This window comes from Nymphalis io, chromosome 24, assembly GCF_905147045.1.
Source record: "Nymphalis io chromosome 24, ilAglIoxx1.1, whole genome shotgun sequence".
NCBI lineage: Eukaryota > Metazoa > Arthropoda > Insecta > Lepidoptera > Nymphalidae > Nymphalis > Nymphalis io.
This window is the reverse complement of record NC_065911.1, coordinates 9,722,863-9,744,308: the sequence shown is the minus strand read 5'-3', so window position 1 is coordinate 9,744,308 and position 21,446 is coordinate 9,722,863. Positions and strand designations below refer to the sequence as shown.

The following is a 21,446-nucleotide window of genomic DNA, read 5'->3' as shown; positions in this document are numbered from 1 at the left end:
AGCCTATAAGTAGTTATTTGAAACATGCTTGATTTAAGAATTCAAATTCTGCTTCGTTAAGTGATAAGATTATAAATATGGCGATTGTCTACTGACATGGATTTTTACTTCTACAAAACATCGAAGTATTTAAAAATTTACTAATTATGAAAATATGTACAATGATTTATTATTTACAATATTTACTATCACAATTATTATACTATTTTTTTCTAAATATAATTCACAATAAATGCGTTAGTTTTGTTAAATGTTTATGCGATAAGGAACATTCGATAATGTCGCCTGTCAACTGAGAAATCTAAGTTATTTAAGAACAACATGCATTTCGTAACTATATAAATATCTTAAATATCTACTGATATTTTTAAAATATTTACAAATATAAATATTTTTGACTATACGAGGATATCATCTGATGATAATAATTATATCAAATCCACTATCAATTCGCTTATTCCTTTGTTTCGTTGTAACCCTTGAAATAGTTCTCGGGTCACAAGAGCTTGGAGAAGAACGTGTTAGGAGCTGTCATCCTAGCGGGGTCCAGGATCCGAGGATACGAAGTCCCTATGAACGGTCTAAAGGCAGCTCGGCTCGCTTCGTCGCTTGGACTCGTGGTCGCCTCTTGGGTCGACTCGTCCTGCGTGTCTAGTGAGGAGTCATTATTTGAACTGCCAGCGCCCATGTGGAGCTTTCGCGTGTGTTTCTTGAGATCAAAGTTTCTGCAGAATCCCTTAGCGCATATACTGCACGTAAACGGTTTTCTTTCGTTGTGTGTGTGCATGTGAAAAGTTAGGTTATATATCTGGTGAAAGGCTTTGTTGCAAATGTTACATTTGTAAGCTTTTTCACCGCTGTGAGTGAGCCTGTGGTTCTTGTAGTTACCTTTCTGATGGAACCCTTTCCCGCAGAACTCACAAACGAAGGGTTTATAGCCCGCGTGGATTCGAGCGTGAGTGTTTAGAGTCGAGGAACGGTTGAACGCCTTCCCACAAGTGAGACATTTGTGAGGTTTCTCAGAGGTGTGAATGATTTTATGTCGGCACAATGTTGACGCCTGTCTGAACCCCTTTCCACAGATTTTGCAGACGAACGGTCTCGCTCCAGTGTGAACGGGCATGTGCCTTGTTAGATTATAATGAGCATTGAATACTTTTCCACAATCGCCACAGGCGAAGCTCTTGCTTTTCGCTGGAGACGGTGTTGGACCGGTCGTCGAAGACACAGCGTGATCGGCCGCTGGAGCGCGTGGACTCGGTGGTCGTTGCACAGGAGATTGCACCGGTGGAGGTCTGGGCAAGTGCAGCTGATGGGCGTATGTCAATGAAACTAGATCTGGACCGTAATACAGTAACGGGTAATGTGATACCAGCTGTCGTCTCGCTGCCGGTATGTACTGTTTGAACGCTGAATCCAGTAAATGCGCCCCATATGACAAGAAACCAGGCGGTGGTGGTAGTTCCGGACTCACTGACTTCTTCCTGTCTGGTTCCATAAGCCGAGCTATGGAGAAATTCAGGACTGGTGCCGTGGGTGTATCGGGGGATTTGGCCCTCTCGGGGGACGACTCCCTCGGGCCCTCGGGGCGGGCTGACGATTGAAACGGCTGCATTCTCGCGACAAGTACCTGCGGAGAGAGAATAATACTTTTAGTTGTAGTCAGTCGGAGGCGTCTCAATCGCGCGAGAGTGTTCTATTGTGGGAGCGGTTAGGACATAAAGCGTGTCGCTTGTTTTAAGTAAATTGCAAGGGGTGTACCCTTTTCGATTTGTCGCGGCGCCTTTGTGGAGAAATCGTTTGCAAACATTCGTTCGGATTGCGTTTTGTGAATAGCACGAAATGGAAAAGGACCCTTCAATGCGTATTCAAACCCGAACTCCACTTTTGCTACTAATTAAGGAAGGAGGCATGTTTGTTTGGTGCAAAAATGCATTCCACTTCGATTCGTCGATCGGTGAAACTACAAACTAAATGTTAATTGAAATATGCTAAAAGCGTCAATATAGTAAGAATTGAATCGGCTAAATTAGGTTTTCCCATTTCAGAACATTCACATATGAAGTCAATATTGATATACTTTATTTGAACAAAATTAATATTTATTAAATTATACATAATCCCCCAATCCGCATTGGAGCGGCGTGGTGAAATAAGCTACAAACCAGCTTCCCAAAAGAGGATGAGGTTGCGTTTAGCAGAGGAGTTAAATGACCCTTTAATTATATGTTATATAATTATAAAAAATATTTACATAAGAATTATTAGTATCGATGACCATAATTAGTAAAAACAAGCAAACATTAAAAATAGCCATTGTCTGATGACTGATCATGACTTGTGATCGCGTGGTATGGTGTCAAGAATGCAAGCAGCATTTTCCGGTTAAATTGTAATTCCGAAAAATTAATCTTTTCTTAATTGAAATCAAGACATCATGCGTCAAGACAATTTAAATCAATATCGCTCAGTAATCATCCCTTAAAAAGTACCGTTCAATTAAAACAAGCAGCTTAAATCGTAACGTAAGCAATATGCACTGTATCCGCCGGCTGGTTTTATTGTTTGAGGCAATTTAATTGGTCGGCGCGGCGGGGGTTTACCGAGCGATGTTCGTGGTCGTGTGGACATCAATACTATGTGGGAGGGTAACCTCATTCACACTGGTAATTAATAAGCATTTTTTCACGATATCTTTTAAAACGTAAAGTCGATTTATCGTATCTGAACTATCAAATTAATATACTTTATTTAAGTCGGCCCCCGCAATAACTTTAAATCTTTTTTTTACAAAAATAAATTAAATATAAAGTACACACTGTTTTGGAATGTAGATTCTACCGAGAAGAACCGGCAAAAAAATGTATATTAATAAAACACACAACATTTATAAATTCTACTCGAATATTGTCAACTAAAATAAATTAAAAGAATGGCTTTGTGGCGAGAGATGTTAACGCAATTCCAGGGAAACACCACTGACTTTTCACTTACCTGTTTGTGTTTTTAAAACTAAATTAAACTAAACGGAAAACATCCAAATCAAACTTGTCTTATGTAATTCTACATCAAGTACAATACAATGTGGAGCAGCGTGGTGGAGCTCTAAGCTTCTCCTCAACAGTAGATATTTTTTTTTGTAAAATTAGTAGCACATATAAAGCCTGTGTTAAATATAAATAAGCAAATTGTATTGTTGCTTTTTTATTTCAGAATAATGTTTATTAATTGAAATATTGACATGCTCTCCACAACATGAAGGTAATATCTGCTGGCTATAGACAGCCAGATCACGCTCGTGTGAATAACAATCGTGTAGATTTTAGAGTATCTAATCATAGATATTCTGCCTATAGATTTCCACAATTGTCTTGTGTAGTTGGTAGTGTTTTCTTTAAGTAAAATATTAAATCGTCTTTTGACAAAAATATGTCTCGAGTTATTATATTTAGATGTAGGGCTCATTTATTTTTATCATCAATTTGAGATGTTTTTGCTGCATTGTGCAAGCCCGTCAGGTTAGGCTCCAGCCACTTTTCATTTTTTATACCGATTAACAACGCTGCTCAATATTGTTGCGTTGCAGTTTGAAGGTAAGAGAGCCAGTGTGATTACAGGCACAAGGGCATATTTTCTTAGTTCCCAAGGTTGGTAGCGCATTGATGGCGCTCTTACCATAAGGTGGTTTCCAGTCCGCCTACTCAAAAAAAATAAAAATAATAAGGTTTCTTACTGGTGGTAGGGCTTTGTGCAAGCTCGTCTGGGTAGGTACCACCCACTCATCAGATATTCTACCGCAAAACAGCAATACTTGATATTGTTGTGTTCCGGTTTGAAGGGTGAGTGAGCCAGTGTAATTACAGGCACAAGGGACATAAAATCTTAGTTCCCAAGGTTGGTGGCGCATTGGATATGTAAGCGATGGTTGACATTTCTTACAATGCCAATGTCTAAGAGCGTTGGTGACCACTTACCATCAGGTGGCCATATGCTCGTCCGCCTTCCTTTACTATAAAAAAAAAAAAAAAAACCAATATTTATATATTGTATTTAATGTTACATTGGTAACATAATCTCTTATATTTTAAAATGTGTTTTAAGAAAATTAGCTTCAAACATTTACGCAATACTTTTATAATTAAACATTAATACAATAATGATGAATATCAAAGTAAAACACTTAAAAATAAATTAAAGTTATGTAGGTTACAGACGAGGAACAGCTTTCATCCGACCCTCTAGTAGTACCGTGAAGTAAAGCCAGGTGTACTGTTGACACAACAATGTGAGCTCGTGTGAGTCGACACAATAGCGAGGCAGACCGGCGACTTTTGTTAGTCGTAATAAGTACCTCATTTAATTCAAACGTTTGATGGTTAACGGTGCTTATTGTGAAAGCTTAAATTTCTTTAGATTTCATATTAATATTGACTATTGTTTTGCGAAACGTTCGCAGGCCCCACGGTCCTTGCTCGCTTATAAAAAAGTAGAGTTCCCGAATTAATTTTTAGGAAAACATAAATATATGAAATTGAGATATTGAGAAAATATATTGAACTATTTTGTGTTTGTCGATTAATATATAATAATTAATATAATAGAAATAAGGTATGAAAATAAGTCTTTAAACAAGCCTTATGATCGGCGTTAAATAAATTTTAGTAATATTAATTTTATATATTAGTTATGTTCGGTGTTTAACCGCAATTAAACCCTTTTGTGCGAACGTTGTTCGTTTGTGTGTGTGTTCGCAGCATAGCAGTAGAAATTAAAACAAGAAAATTATATAAAGATAGAAGAAGAACAATTTCGTATCCGGCATTGGAGGGCGTGTGAATCTCCTAGTCAGCTCGTGACCAAACTCTACCGCGACGTAGAGCGCATGTGTGACAACTTTTTATTACATTTCCGCACTATCGGGCTTGATTGAGTAACAAACATACAGTAACATTCTAAGTACAAAAACTTTTTTATGTAGATATAAAACGTGTCTAATATGTGTCTGTTATAATGTAATTTTTATAATTTACTGTCTCGTTGCTCTAGTGGCTTGATGTAAGGCCTCAGACCCGGAGGTCCTGGGTTCAATTCCCAGGTCGGCCCAATAAAAAGTTATTGGGTTTTTCTGTCAGAAAATTCTCAGTAGCATCCCGGAGTTTGGAAGTTGGAAGTGTGTATATTACCGTGCCTCGGAAAGCACGTAAAGTTGGTTGGTTCTGCGTCTGAACTTCCCGATCGTGTCGGATTGCTATCTCTTCGGATTATGAGAGGTAGAGAAAAGAGAGTGTGTGTTTGCGCACAAACTTGTGCACTAAAATATCTCCTGCGTAGTTGGCTAATCTCTCTTGAGATTGGCCGCCGTGGCCGAAATCGGTCTGGAGGACATTATTATTATTATATATATTTATATACTTTGTGATTTAATTGTTCTATCTTCACTAGTGTTTCTAATATGATAATAATATTACCCGTCTCATCCCCCTCCCTCCACAGTTTAGTAGAGTTGCACGATGCAAACCCACTAGAACGTTATCAGGAGATCACATTATGAAATAAGCTTACTCTTCGGAAGCTAATCTCAGTCAATATCATAATTACACTTATCGTGTAAACCGCGCCTTATCCGTAACGATCGCATCTAATCTCTCACAGCCTCTCAAGTCACGAGATAACTGATTAGGCACATCACTTTTAATTATTGTTGAACAAAAATCTACTTTAAGCCAAGACAATAAAGCATAATATTAAATGGAAACAAAAGTAATTTTGTTATTCTTTGATGCAGCTCTTCACCTCAGCTTCCGTAGGGTTAATATGGAATATCAAATTCAACTGATTTTTTTCTTTATTGTGTAGGCTTTTAAGTTGAAGTTACATTAATCTGTAAATTAAACTAAGTACCAAAGTTGAGGTGTTCGTGTTTTTAATAACAGTATAATTTTTTTTAATAACAATATAAAAAACTTGCATATTTATGACAGGAGTAAACTAAATTGCCGAAAATTTACATTTTTTTTTTTTTTTATAGAATAGGAAGGTGGACGAGCATATGGGCCACCTGATGGTAAGTGGTCACCAAACGCCCTTAGACATTGGCATTGTAAGAAATGTCAACCATCGCTTATAGCCGATGCGCCACCAACCTTGGGAACTAAGATGTTATGTCCGTTGTGCCTGTAATTACACTGGCTCACTCACCCTTCAAACCGGAACACAACAATATCAAGTATTGCTGTTTTGCGGTAGAATATCTGATGAGTGGGTGGTACCTACCCAGACAAGCTTGCACACAGCTCTACCACTAGTTCTATATAACTCAAACTAACATTAAAAATAATGAATATAATGATTTAATCGCATTTACACATGTTTATTATAATTTTGTCATTATATACCAATAGTAAGCTTGCTTTGTTCTTGTTATCAATTTACAAAACGTAATCTCTTTGTTCAGTGGTCTTGGCATGACGTCAGACGTGACGCTGTGACGTGACGTTGGGTTTGACGTCTGTCAGCACAAGACATCATTAATGGTGATCGTTAACCGCACCCGCTTGGGAAATACCGGGATGCATCCCACTCGACGTATAGCCTATTCCAATGGCAGGTGAAAGAAAGGAAGTTTAGAAGAAACATTAAAAATAAATAGTTAAGAGGAACGGTGTTTTGTTGTAAATAAACAAGTTTTAAATAAGGAATTGGAATTTGCAATGGAAAAAAATAGCAGATCTATTAGCATATCCAATAAAATATTTAAATGTACGTTTTTTTCATCATTACTTCTGTCAATGGAATGTGTTAGATTTTGAAATGTATTTTCCTAAAATATTTCTGATACCAGTTTTTCTTTATGGTTTTCAATATCAGTGTTAAATTACTTAATACTACCTGTAAACTGTTATCAAATGAAAGAAGTGCAGCGAGTAATAATGTTTCTTCTTTACATAAAATAGGGGACACGGGGAAATGGCCACCTGATGGTAAGTGGTCTTCACCGCAATAAGTAAGAAATATTAACCATTCTTTATATGACAATGCGCCACCAACTTTGGGAACTAAGATATTATCCTTACCATTCAAACCGGAACGTAAAAGTACTAAGTATTACTTTTTGACGGTAGAATATCTGATTAGTATGATGACAGGGTAGATGTACCAGACGGACTTACACACGCCGCGAGTACCTACCTTCATCTTAATTATTTCTTCCGTTAATAAGTTTATAGCATTTTTTTAAATTCTATTGTAGTTTGTTTGTACATACATTTTTGTTTGCTTATAAAGGTACGGATTATTATTTCTTATTAACAAATATACAAACACAATATTTATAAAAAAAATTATTGTTGGCAATTGATATTCCAACGAATAAGGGGAATTATTTGTATAACTTTGACACGCGTAACACCATTACAATGTAATTAATGAGCTGTCTCTCTCTAGCAATCGTTTAGCTCTATATGCATCCCTTTCTCAATACTTCGTAATACGGTTTTGGCGATTACTGCAGCTTAGTGAGGTCTCCCTGAAGTATGGCTCTGACATCAATTACAAGTGAGAATAAACACGAATTATTTTTGCTTTTATGGACTCAACATTTGATATTGATGAATTTGTTCGTTAAAATAGAGAAATAAATATGTTACTATGGAATATTCCAATCTATCTTGCCGATAGGAATAATATTAAAGAGAGAATTTATTGACAAAGTTTGTAGACTATATCACGCTACGACCCACGGGAGCGAAATTGTGTTTGTTTGTACGCTTTCATCTCAGGAACCTGGCCGATGTGAATTATTATCCTCTCCCTAGATAGAACGTTTATTAAGGTGGATATAGGCTTGATAACTTAAAGCTACGGCCCTAAGGAGTTAAGCAGTACAGACACGCTAAATACAGAGGTAACGCGAGCACCCCTAATTATTAAATAAATAGCAAAATATTAGGAATGTTAGCCAGCAGAAAGTTGTACGTATGCAATGAGATGACCAGGTCTGTCATCAGTAAGTATATTTGTACTACTTATTCTCAGATATGATATACATGGTTACAATATATATGCTTTCCTCAAAATTTCAACACTTGCAATTTTATATCCTAATAGTAATTAAATTCTGTAAACAAAAGAAAAGCTACCGCTTTATATAAGGCCGCCTACACACGCTCACATAATGATTATCCTATACTTTGACAATGTGTGAATTTGTGTTCAAAACCCATAATCACCGGCTCTGCGTTTGTTACCAACATTTTCGGCTACAGCATATAGAGGCCTTATAAATAAAAATATAAATAATAATTCCATTCAAAGTTTTGTAGATGTTGCCAGATTTCGTATTTAACGACCATTATGCAGACCAATCTAACTTTATCCAAATTTCTAACAGACGTATATCAAATTCAAGGGTCAACGTAGCATGGTCGTATTATACCGTAATGGAAAAATTATGGGGTGATGTATTTGTGTGACTGTAAGCCGCAAATTGTTTATTGGTCGTTGATACGTTGACATTTCCATTTCTATTTCGCTTGTAATGAGTGTTTATTGTGATTCGAAATGCGCTTTCGGTTCGGAAATATCAAAAATATTACACTTTCATATGTCTATAAGTTTTTGTGCCCTTTTTTTTTTTTTTTTATAGAATAGGAAGGTGGACGAGCATATGGGCCACCTGATGGTAAGTGGTCACCAAACGCCCTTAGACATTGGCATTGTAAGAAATGTCAACCATCGCTTATAGCCAATGCGCCACCAACCTTGGGAACTAAGATTTTATGTCCCTTGTGCCTGTAATTACACTGGCTCACTCACCCTTCAAACCGGAACACAACAATATCAAGTATTGCTGTTTTGCGGTAGAATATCTGATGAGTGGGTGGTACCTACCCAGACGAGCTTGCACAAAGCCCTACCACCCTTCATATAATTGAATGTTAATCCAAATAAATAATACTTTTATTTTACTATACTATTTTTACATTTAACTAGTATTCGTCCGCGGACTCGCTCAAATTTAAAAAATATAAAAATAAGCCTGTGTCCTTCCTTTAGTTTCAAGGTTGTTTCATACTAAATTTCTACAAAGTTAGGTTCATTTAAAAAAGCAACAGATAGACAGAGAGGCTTAACAATCTTCTAAATAAAATGTATCGTATGAATCATAAATTAAATTTATATTTTTCTAGGGATCATTAAAACAAACAATTTATCCAAAATTTGACAAATCCCATCAGTAACAGCCTGTAAATGTCCCACTGCTGGGCTAAGGCCTCCTCTCCCTTTTTGAGGGGAAGGTTTGGAGCTTATTCCACCACGCTGCTCCAGTGCGGGTTGGTGGAAAACACATGTGGCAGAATTTCGATGAAATTAGACACATGCAGGTTTCCTCACGATGTTTTCCTTCACCGAAAAGCACGAGATGAATTATAATAAGAAATTAAGCACATGTAAATTCAGAGGTGCTTGCCCGGGTTTGAACCCACGATGATCGGTTAAGATTCACGCGTTCTTACCACTGGGCCATCTCGACTTATCCCATCACAGATCAGAAAACATTCACACCCGATTAAGAAATGTTCGTGACAGCGATGGGGTCTCGCTCGGTCCGCGGTAATGAGCCCGTCGCGAGCTGTCGGGGCGACTGACGTCAAGTGTTCGACGACCCTTCGTCGGTGCGCGACGTAATGATCGGGTTCTATACATGTTTTTATGAGAATCATATTCTTTATAAACACTCGTGTATAATACAAATTAACGCTTCCAATTAGTTCCAATGGAAAGAGGAGTTCAGACGACAAATTCGACCTTGAATTGAAATGATATCATTGGTCGAGAATTAAAATGCGTGTCGCATTTCGGAGTATAATTTTGCAGTAGCATGAAGGTTTATATCATAATAGTATGGAAGGTTGCCTAGAGGCATTGAATTCATATGATTCAACAAAAAGAAATATTACGATATACAAATACAGTCGTACGGCAATTAATTATCTATGTAACGACATATAATACATGTACACAAACAAAGCCTTTACGTGCTTTCCGAGGCACGGGAGTATATAAACTGGCAATTAATAGACTTAGGGCTGCTGCTGAGAAATTTTCAACAAAATACCCTTTATTAAGGGTTTAATTTATACGGTTTCTATTATAATATTTATTAATTATATCATTATTTAAAGGCAAAATGAAAAAAAAAATCTACGTTTATCTGTGTGACGTCGGGAAGAGTTTAGTGAAATATGATTTGACAGATTCATTTTTTTCACCACGAATTGACGTGATTTAAATCCAAGCCACACTTCCGTCGGAAGCTCGCATCCAGTTTAAGTGACAACGGTTGAATAGCCCTTGAGAGATAGGCGAAGTGGATTTAATTTATAGCATTCAAAATATAAGCTAGAGGAATATTGACATTTTGGTTACGATAGGCATGAAAAAAATTTAATAACCCATAAGTTTTGGTCACTCGTCACCACACGTTATGTCGCCGTAGGTAGCAGCTACTACCACCATATATTAATTATTTACATTGGTATTTTTTTTATTTTTTTACTGTATTTTTGTTATTGTAATTATAAGGCTACGGCTGCACTGTTGGGCTATTAAATACAAAAACAAATTCGAATTCGACTGCTAGTTCTAGAGATTAGTGCGTTCAAACAGATTACTTTAGCTTTATTATATTAGATATATGTTTTTCTTTTTTTTTATAGAAAAGGAAGGTGGACGAGCATATGGGCCACCTGATGGTAAGTGGTCACCAAACGCCCTTAGACATTGGCATTGTAAGAAATGTCAATCATCGCTTATAGCCAATGCGCCACCAACCTTGGGAACTAAGATTTTATGTCCCTTGCGCCTCTAATTACACTGGCTCACTCACCCTTCAAACCGGAACACAACAATATCAAGTATTGCTGTTTTGCGGTAGAATATCTGATGAGTGGGTGGTACCTACCCAGACGAGCTTGCACAATGCCCTACCACCAGTAAGTAATGTAGATACTATTCATTATTTTCTTATACTTACTTATATCCATTACCTTAGATATTATACTTTACAAATAATTTAGATAAATAAACCAAAGCTTATAAATAAGTTTATAAACAATAAACTATGAAATAATTAATTACGATAGCAACACTGAGCTTATATTTCGATTTACGGATTACTCCGACGTTATATTTACCCCCGGGTATCGAACCGCAGACCAATTACAAGGAACAAATATTTGTCGCTCGACATTAAACCCCGAGAGGAGAGAGGGGTGGGGCGAGGCTCATCTCAGATAGTTAAGGGTACGAAAAATTGGTTTATTATACATAGCTACATACTCACTCGCTTGTTTTTCCCGATCTGTCATTATTGACTTGACATTCGAAAGAAGAAGATACAGCTTTGTTTAAATAATAATATAATAATAATTTGTTTTATAATGCCATAAGTCATTCATTTCCTTTTTTTAATATATGTGTAGTTCGTTCATTTGGAAATCGATGTCAATAAAATTAAAATATATTTTTAAACATTCAAGAAAAACAAATAATATGGTAAATTGGATGCAGATTCTACCGTCAAGAATAAGGAAGAAACTCAAATTGTTTAGCAAAAAGTCTGTTATCCAAACATTTACTTAAGTTTCACATTTTCGTTATATTTGTGTGACGTTGGATTCTGTTGAAGTGAAATGTATATTTATTCAACGAACTGCTTAATTAATATAATTATGAAGAATTGTAAAAAACACAAATACTGATATACGAATGAGGATTTTAAGTAAAATGTTGAGGAATTATGATGTTAACATTAACATAATAATTCCTCAACTCGGTCAAGAGAACATTCTCTTGACCGACTTGAACGACAGGGGCACTTCTCAAGAGAGATTAGTCTACTGTGCGAGACATAATATATTAGGGCACAGATGTGTGCAACACAAGTGAGTTCTCTAATCCCACACTTACCCGATGGAAAAACAAAACCGAAATGACCGCAAGGTGTTCAGGCACAGGACCGACATCTTAGCGTGCTCTCTGAGGCACGAAAGAGTCAATATTATCAACCTCCGAGCTCTGGCCGCTACTGAGAAAGTCTTTACAGAAAAATAACTATTCACTAACCTAAAATGAGATAGGTAGAGTACATGTTTAAACGCGACGCGCCACGACTACAGACATTGTTTTTAAAATATTTTTATTCACTTTATAATATTTTATACTATATGGTATATAGGCACTATTAATTGTTCTTTGTTTGTTTCAAATAAATTTTATCTTATTATTATTAAGCCAGTTCTTCCTATTGGATCGTAAAATGATAAGCAATATATAGACATTTCACATAAATTAAAATGAACCTTTAAAACTTGACCGTCAGCAATAGAATTGTCCATCAAAGCGAGCTAATTTAATCCGCCCCCATCTCAACACCTCCGCCATTGTGTTTGTGTCTGTCACCCCTTCTATTAGCCTAACTACCCGATATTGCGATGCTTTTCAACTTTGAGTTATCAACCCCTAAGGCACTCGATTGATTATCTAGATAGTTGTTTTTTTTAACCTTTGAAATTTCCACAGACGTGTCATCCGCCTTGTATATATTTTTTTATTATTCGACTGAGTTTCGTGTCTGCATGTTTTTGGTTCCACGCATAATCATAATCGACATTTCAGGAGCAGTACTATATAGTACATATATTATGTATATGTAAATATAGCATTAATAATAAAGAAATAATGATCACTTAAACAATCTAAAATATTTTTAATATTTCTGCCAGTTTGCTTATCTTTTGAGACTAGTTCTTACGAACCAGAAAGAAATACATCAGACCTTTTATAATTTAATTGACATCGAACAAATACATTCCAAAATCAACGCAGTAAATGTCACAGGCAAAACCAATAATAAAGAGCGTATTTAATGACGTGCTAATCTGTTCCCATTAACACCTGATGTTCGGTGGGAGGGTTGTCGGGAGGGCCGAGGGCGGAGGGCGCAGGTTATTAGATTAGTGTCGGATAAATAATGTCTCTTTACAATTTGTTTAACTACTGTGAAAGCGCTGAACGGAGATTTAATTGAAGCATATTATATTCGTGACGTGATGTGATATGGCAGACATAGCCATATTGATCCTTATAAAGTTTTATTTTTTAATTAAAAATAGAATGAAATAAAAAAAAAAAATAATTAATCTATCGGTATATACATATATAAGGGTAGTTTTATGGCCGGTTTTCGATCAATAACGCTTTTATAATATAAACTGTTCCGCCGTATGTTTGTACCTGTGAGCGCGATTTTTTACAGACTATACGACCGATTTTTATAATAATCTGTCTCTGGGGAAATTCATATGCTTATGGGAAGGTTTTAGTATTATTATATCGATTTATAGATAAGAAATTGTGTCTATTAAAGAGGTCTTTTATTACAAAACATAACAATGTCGCGAAGTTTTGGTATATATGACTCGCTTAATTTTTTAAAGTCTTAGTTATCTAAGTCTAAGTAGTAGCCGATTCATCTCGGTAGAGTCATGTGTACGAATCGATACTTTGGCTTCGTTTAATTTAATATCCAAAGTGACGATTCAGGGCTTGTGAAAGCTTAAAAGTATTTATATGAATGTCCCACTGCTGGGCTAAGCGCTCTCTCCGTTCGAGAAGCAGGTATGAAGCTGATTCTTCGGATGGATTCGTAAGTGGTAGAATTCCAATGAAATTAGACCCATGCGGGTTCCTCGCAATGTTTTCCTCCACTGTCAAGCACGAGATGAATTATTTAACACAATTTAAGCACATTAAAATTCAGTGGTCTGGGTTTTAACTCCCGATCATCGGTTAAGATTCACGTGTTCTAACCACTGGGTCCTCTCGACTTTTGGGAAAGCTTACTTGTTTAGAATATATTTTTATTAAGATGACTCATCGTTTGTTTTATGTATTCCAATTATACTTTATTCAAGCAGGTTCTAATTAAGCACTTGAATCTTCACGTTACAGAATTAAATTGACTGTAAGCGTACCACTGGTACGGAATTTAGACTTGACTGAGAAGTACTGACAAGAAGCTCAACAGTTAAGTAGGTACCTATACCAAGTATTTACTAAAATAAAATACACTGTCAACTAAAAATAGATACCTACACAAATTATATATCCCGTATTTACATAAACTAGCAATAAGTACTAACTATACACTTATTTATTAATTATATTGTTGTATATTGTTGTATGTAATAAGCTTACCGTAGCTACTATTGTTTTATATTGATTGAGGCTAAATCTTAAAATCTCCCGAAGGGTGTCTCGAGTTCCAAGATTATAAACAGATTAGACAGCTTTTTTTGAATGATAAGAATAGATTTAATATCTACAGCTTTATTCCAAAGTATTGTATTTTTGTATTCATTTATGTATTCATAATTACAGGTACAAGGGACATAACATCTTAGTTCCCAAGGTTGGCGGCTCATTGACGATGTAAGCGATAGTTAGCATTTCTTACAATGCCAATGTCTATGGGGACCACTCACCATCAAGTGGCCCATATGTTCGTTCACCTATCTATACTATAAAAAAATCATATAAATAATAGATTTCATGGGTATTGTTGTCAATACGTATCAGCAAAATTACACACACACTTCGCAAGAAGGGCTTTTTAAATGAGATGTATTACTTTTAATATAAGTATTTATATTTTTAACACAATTTTACAACATGAAATAAGCATGGCTGGAAGGATTCCAAAGAAAAAAGTTTCCAAATTTGAATTATACTTTCGAACGCAATGTCCGGTGTACTCGTTGAATACGGTTGTAGTTCCTGTCGGTGTTTGCACTTTGTGTACAAATATATCCATAGAGCTTAGCACGTTTTGTTGAAGGATTGTAAAGTCTGGTCGAGCGGTAATCTCTCTATTAGTGAAAGTGTTAAAAGAGTTTTTGTAAAAACGTGTTTAACGAATACTTTTTTTATACTGGTGAGAGCTATTATAGAGCTAACCTATAGTTGATCACACTTGACGTCAGGTGCAGACGTCGTCTAGTCTACGATGTTTATGGTGATTTGGTATCGTGCTTGATTAAGTCAATAGTTAGTTTTTATTGGTACTAATCCTAGTTATACCAAGGTTTATTTTACATTTTAGTAACGACATTATTATTAACGAAAAAACACCTAACTACATCTAATTAGCTAGGTACAAACTAAGTACAAATTTCAAGTATTGAAATAAGTACAAGTTTGAATAGATGTGAAGATGAAAACGTGTCTTATGTATAATGTAAATATATTATGTATTAGATGAGAGAATCTTCTTATTTAACAATCAACTGGGAATAATCCCAAATCGAAGTTTGATTCGGCAAAGAATTTTTATTGCTATTCATTTCTAATAATAATGAATGATTGTGATTAAGAGACACGTGTAATAACAATAATAATAATATATCCTGGGACATTTTTCACACACGGCCATCTGATCCCAAATTAAGCTTGTACAAAGATTGTGCTATGGAAACCAGACAACTGATATACTACATATACTACTTTTTTTTTGTAAATACATACTTATATAGATAATTACACCCAGACTCAGGACAAACAGACATGTTCATGCACACAAATGTCTGTCCTGGGTGGGAATCGAACCCACAACCTTCGGCGTGAAAGGCAAGTGTTCTACCAACCAAGGCGTGGTTGGCCGGCTCGTCAAATTATTATAATATTAATCTATAGCTTGACTTGACTTGCTAATTAATATTTTACGTGACTTAATTATTTCCAATGAAGTCTATCGAATCATGCTCATGACCAAGCATGCTTTTTCTACTCCTTTATGATCCAGTTATCATCCTTATATCTTATAATTTGTCTTCCCCTCTACATTTGCTATTTAATGTGTTACGAGTTGGTTTAATGCGATTCATGTGTCTTATACAGCACTTTGTACATTTTCAATATAAAAGGTCTCGGTTGGTAGTTAATGTTACCGCTTCATAGTTTTTACATTGCTTATGAATCACATTAAGATAAATAAATAAAGATAAATTTATTTATTCTCTCCCACAGACAATAATGTTCACATTTATATACAGTATTTATGTATATATATATATATATATATATATATATATATATATATATATATATATATATATAAATACAGTTATATGTGGGAGGCAGGAGCCCAAACTAATTTGCCCTGTACTAAGGGTCTTCTGGCTCCCCCTCTGGGTAAGGAACTATTTATTTATTTAATTTTATAGAAAACAGGAGAAACTCTGAAGCTTTTACAATATATTATCTAGTAATAAGTACTTATGCTAATAGAAATAAAAAGATAATGTATGCTTGGGAATATGTGCGTGTGAGCGCATGTGTATGTAGTTTTATGTGTATGGGTGTGTAGGTGTGCGTGTGTGTGTCGTGTATGTATGTGTGTATATGTATGGGGGTATATGTGTATATGCTATGGGTGAGTAGATTAAATTAGTACATGCTACTTTTTTACTACAATTGCTTGTGTATTATTAATAATTTTTCTGTCTCTTCATAATCTAGTTTTAAAAGCCAGTCAGTTAATTTTCTTATACATGCGCGTTTTAGTAAATTTGAAATAGAGAGTAATTTATTTCATTTATTGTAAAGCCTTGCTACTTTAAAATCATAGAATTTTTGGGCAAAAAAAGTTTTGACCATCACAGATTTACATACTTCATAGGACCTTTTTAAGTCAACTATATCAATCAGTGAGGTCTTAATCATGGAGTGTTTTTTTAAAAATGATATTTAATATGTAAAGTTTTCTGACGGGCAGAACATTTGCTTCCCTATATAGGTCTATAGTAGGAAATATGCGTGGCTTAACGAGAGCTACTTTAAGTATCATTCTTTAAGCTCTTTCAACTTCAATTATGTGCGTTTTGTTAGAGCCACCTCATACAGTTATACAGTAAGCTATTAAATTTTGACATAATGATATATAAACAGTCTTGATGAGGGTCCAGTCACCGGTATGTCTTATATTTTTGAAAATATATGTAAGTTTTCTGAGTTTCTGACTTAATTGTTTTAGATGCCCTTTAAAATTAAGATTTTTATTATTATTATTATACCAGCAATGTAGTGAATAGCTTTTTTCCCATGGCAAGATTCTGTGCAATGTCCTTAGGTAGAAAGTCACCAATTATAATACCAACAAACAGCGATAGGTCTGTAGTGTTGTATTCGGTATTAAAATTAAAACTAGACACACAGACTTGCACTTGTTGTTGTGAGCGCATTGTCAAGTTTATGGAATGTGTGGTAGGTACTGTTTTTGAAAATTTTACTTTTAATGCTTTTGGAAAAAATGGAAGCTGACTTACAGTTTATATCCAATAACGTAAATGTTTCGTCTTGTAGCCGATTTTCTAGGTTAGTATCAAAATTATATAGGACCATATCAGCCACCATGGTAAATCACTATTGCCCAATAAACATTGGTATGTTAACCATTATACACGCTCTAAATGTACCGGCAACCATGGGAACCAAGATGTTACGGCCCTTGTGCCTGTAATTACACTGGCGCGCTCACCCTTTAAACCGTGAAACTGATGTTTGGCGGTAGGATAAAGTTCTACCATCTTAAGTATATAAATATCAAAGGAAAAATACTTTCGTTTGTTATTAAATAACTGTAATCACGGCGGGTGATAGCCCATTTAAATGTATATAATTTATTTATACTGCTCCGTTTCTATTTACAATATATAAGCCAGAAAAATACAGTAAGCACCGTGAAAAATCAAACGACCAAAGAAAATGTTTAAGTACGAAATATAAGTATTTATTTTACGTTATTAAGTAAAATAAATAGGCCTCATAAGATTATTTTTGGGTTTTTATTTTATGGAAATATATAGATAAATATACATAAAGATTACCAAATAAGAACCAAAGTTGAATTCAATAAACGATTACACATTTTAATAATTAAACCGAGAGACTATAAAATAGGATAGCTATAGGTTATGCCTACGGCAGCAAATTTGCGAAATTTAAAATTGAAATCTACCAAAGCTACTTCATAAGTTATGACCGCGTGCAATGGTGGCAAGAATGCTAGGCAACATTTCCCCGTTAAATCGCAACTCCGATTCTCGGTGCGAAAAATTAATCAGCCCCACTCCCAGTTAAGGCAATGAGATGACAATTTACAAATGTTTTTGCACTATCACTCCAAGGTCTACAGACTAAAATCAGTTTAAAGGTATCATTTGGAATTAGAGAAGAATATTTGCGCCGTTGGTTCGTTCTAGCATTTTCCGCGTAGTTCCAGTTCCTTTAACATTGTTTTCCTGATATGAGATGTGGGCACTGTGTCTCGGACACATCCAACGGGGATGATCCCAGGAAAACAGACCAGCAGAACAGGACTTGGTGGTAGGGTTTTATGTAAGCCCGTCTGGGTTCCAGGAATCACCCACTCAACTCATATCTACCTCCAAACAGCAATACTTGCTAATATTATTGTTGTTGGCATTTTGGCTGGAAGGCTGAGTGAGCAAGCACAAGGGACATAACATCTTAGCTCCCAAGGTTGGTGGCGCATTGGCGATGTAAAGGATGATTTATGTTTGTTATTTGCCCGTTGGCCTATTTTGACCTATGCTTTAGAAAGGATGTCGATAATGCCATTTTTAACATTGCGGTCATGCGGTGTATCGTTGAAATCTTTTGTAATAACTATGTGATTTCTTGTTTCATCAAGCTAAGGATTGGTAGATACGCATGTGGTAGAATTACATCCGACACAGACTTGCAGATTTCCTAACAATGTTATCTTTTATTTCTGAGCACAAAAGCACACGATGGTCTTGCCCGGGTTTGAACCAGTAATTTTCAGTTAAGATTCACTTGGTCTAACTGCGCTTAAATAATGGTTATGTTATGTTCTTTGCTGATACAATTAAGAATATATTTTTTAGATTATTTTCTATTTTTTTTATCGGTGGGTATCTAGTTACCTTTTTAAATATTTAAACATATGTTTTAATTCCAATTAATTTATATACGAATTAGAACAATATTATATATAATTAATTTAAATAGTTTAAGGTAATTTAGAACTACATAAATGAAACGAATAGTCGTTAATACCTATTCACTGTAGCTTGACTTTATTTACCATTGCTGGAGAAAAACATAATATATTATGCCTTATGCTTGTATATCTGCCTATATACCTATTATGCCGGTGCCTTGTAGGCCTAGTCATAAATCTGTAATCCTATGTCTATGATGCCTGAATTTATATCCAGGTTTCAAGCTATTCCTATGTCAGATTTCATTACGATCGGTTCAATGTATTAGTCAAGACTAGTCTTCAAGAAAAGTCTTCAAGAAGACATACATAGAGATAGACTTCGTTATTTTTTCATTTATAGATAAAATCAGTAGGTATAGCATAGATTATTTTTGATTAGACTTTTGAAGTCGAGCTTGGTTATTTGATAGGTAAATATATTTTTTTATAATTGCTAATATATAAAACGGTCTCAGGGTTCAGCTAGCAACAGACACCAGTGTATTAGCTGAGTAATAGTAAAAGAATAGGTATTCGTTAATTTAAAGATTTTTTGTATTATTCGATAGGTTCTTCACCCCACTATTTATTTAACGAGAACTATAGAATTGATTTTTTTTTTATCAATTCTTGTATTACTATGTTGTGGATTTAGATATGTACCTTATGTTATGTAGTAAAATATATAAGACGGTTATCACACTTGTCGACGCGTAATTATTGTAGAGCATCAAAACTCGATACGTATTAGGGTAGGTGGGTACTAGAGATTAATACTTGGTGACCTGGTGTGGTACCACGGTTGCTTCGCATTTGACACACATTAAAATAGCTAAAGCGTGCACAGTAAGATGTAACTAAATATGAAGGTGATCACCAACCTGCCAGCTACTCTTCCATCACAGACACTAGCACCAAGTGAGCATCCGACCACGTCACGGTCATTGCACTGACGCAGCAAGATGGCTGCGCGGACGCGAAATTTGTGACCGCGAAAGGCGCGCGAAAAGTGGCCCTGGCAAACACCCGCGCCCTTTCCGCACCCCCAAACGGGTCCCCCTCCCACCTTAGCCGGCATTCGCAGCCCAAACGACGGTCGACGCCTTCAATAATTCAAGCGGTAACTCCGCCCTTCCCTCTCTCTCTTCACAGCGATCTCTACGCAACCGACGAGATGCCGTCTCGCTCTGTTCTGTTGCGCATTTCTATTATTGTTTCGTTTCTCTCACTCTGCTCTATGGCATCGTTGTATTTGCGTCCTACTCTCGCTCGCCAGGCGGGTCTCGCCGCGTACATTATGCATCGTGTTTGGCAAACGTTTTATGAGGTTTGCGCAGTTTTGAGCAGAGTAGAGAATGATAGAGAATTCGTATTAATGTTTTTTTTATATGACAATTAATTATTATATTGACATAGATTCGATATCGTTTCACCTCACTACAACAAGATCATGTGGCTGGTATTCAACTTAGATAAAGATTATGTTTTATATTTCATAAATATCTTGGAAGGAATGTACTTGGTGGGGGTAACTCTATTGTGGCGCGAAATGAAAAATCAAATAGTAGTTAATAAAACCACACCTGTAGTCTCATCAAAAAGTAAACAGCAAATATTTTTTTCTTTAAATATACGATTGTATTATTATTTTTTAAATTAACAATTTAAAAACACCGTTGTTTTATCAACTACGGTGTTTTATTATTTTCATATGTATGTATCTAGAAATAATCGCGATGACTCAGTGACAGTTACGAGCGACTTGTCTTCTTGACATATTTTCTTTCTTAAGTGAAAGAAAACATAGTGAAAAGATCAGATATAGGGTCTGAATGTTTTGGATAAAATTCTGTCACGTGTCTATCCACCACTTCGCGTTAGAAGATCTTATAATAAACTATAAGTATGCTCCAATTCTTCTTGTTAAGAGGAGACTGTATATTTCTAAGTAACTGATAGAGTCAACGGCGAATCAAAGAGTAGGCTTATTACTAACTAGGTATAGATATACCTACCTAATGCTCAAAATCAAGGAATAATGAATTATACAATGATCCGAATAAGATCGTCAAAGACCTCGATCTGTCAATCGGCACTTGAGTACAGTAAGCAAGAAAAAATTACATATTTTAAATGTTGGTAATATATTTTTTTTCTTTAAATAACGATCAGGGCAGTAGTTTAGGTACATAAATTATCATCTAATGTTCGATAGAAGCGCGGATGATGGTAAATATGACATAGGCTATACTGGGAATAAATCTTTTTTTATAAATATTTGTTTTGCTTACCCTACCAAATCTAACTAGTTTAATTTGAGATATACTGTCGTTCCTATTCTTATTTGATAAGCTTACAT

The 21,446-nt window shown here is 35.4% G+C and overlaps 1 protein-coding gene across 1 annotated transcript; it reads right to left on the bottom strand.

Annotated features, from left to right (window-relative positions):
- Positions 1–288: 288 nt before the first annotated feature.
- On the bottom strand, positions 289–20,071 carry LOC126777903 (fez family zinc finger protein erm-like). Its single transcript, XM_050501203.1, has 2 exons — positions 19,969–20,071; positions 289–1,630 (listed from the first exon to the last, which is right to left on the bottom strand). Exon 2 carries the CDS (start codon positions 1,613–1,615, stop codon positions 497–499), a length of 1,119 nt encoding a protein of 372 aa, XP_050357160.1. The 5' UTR covers positions 1,616–1,630; positions 19,969–20,071; the 3' UTR covers positions 289–496.
- Between the last annotated feature and the right edge of the window lie 1,375 nt (positions 20,072–21,446).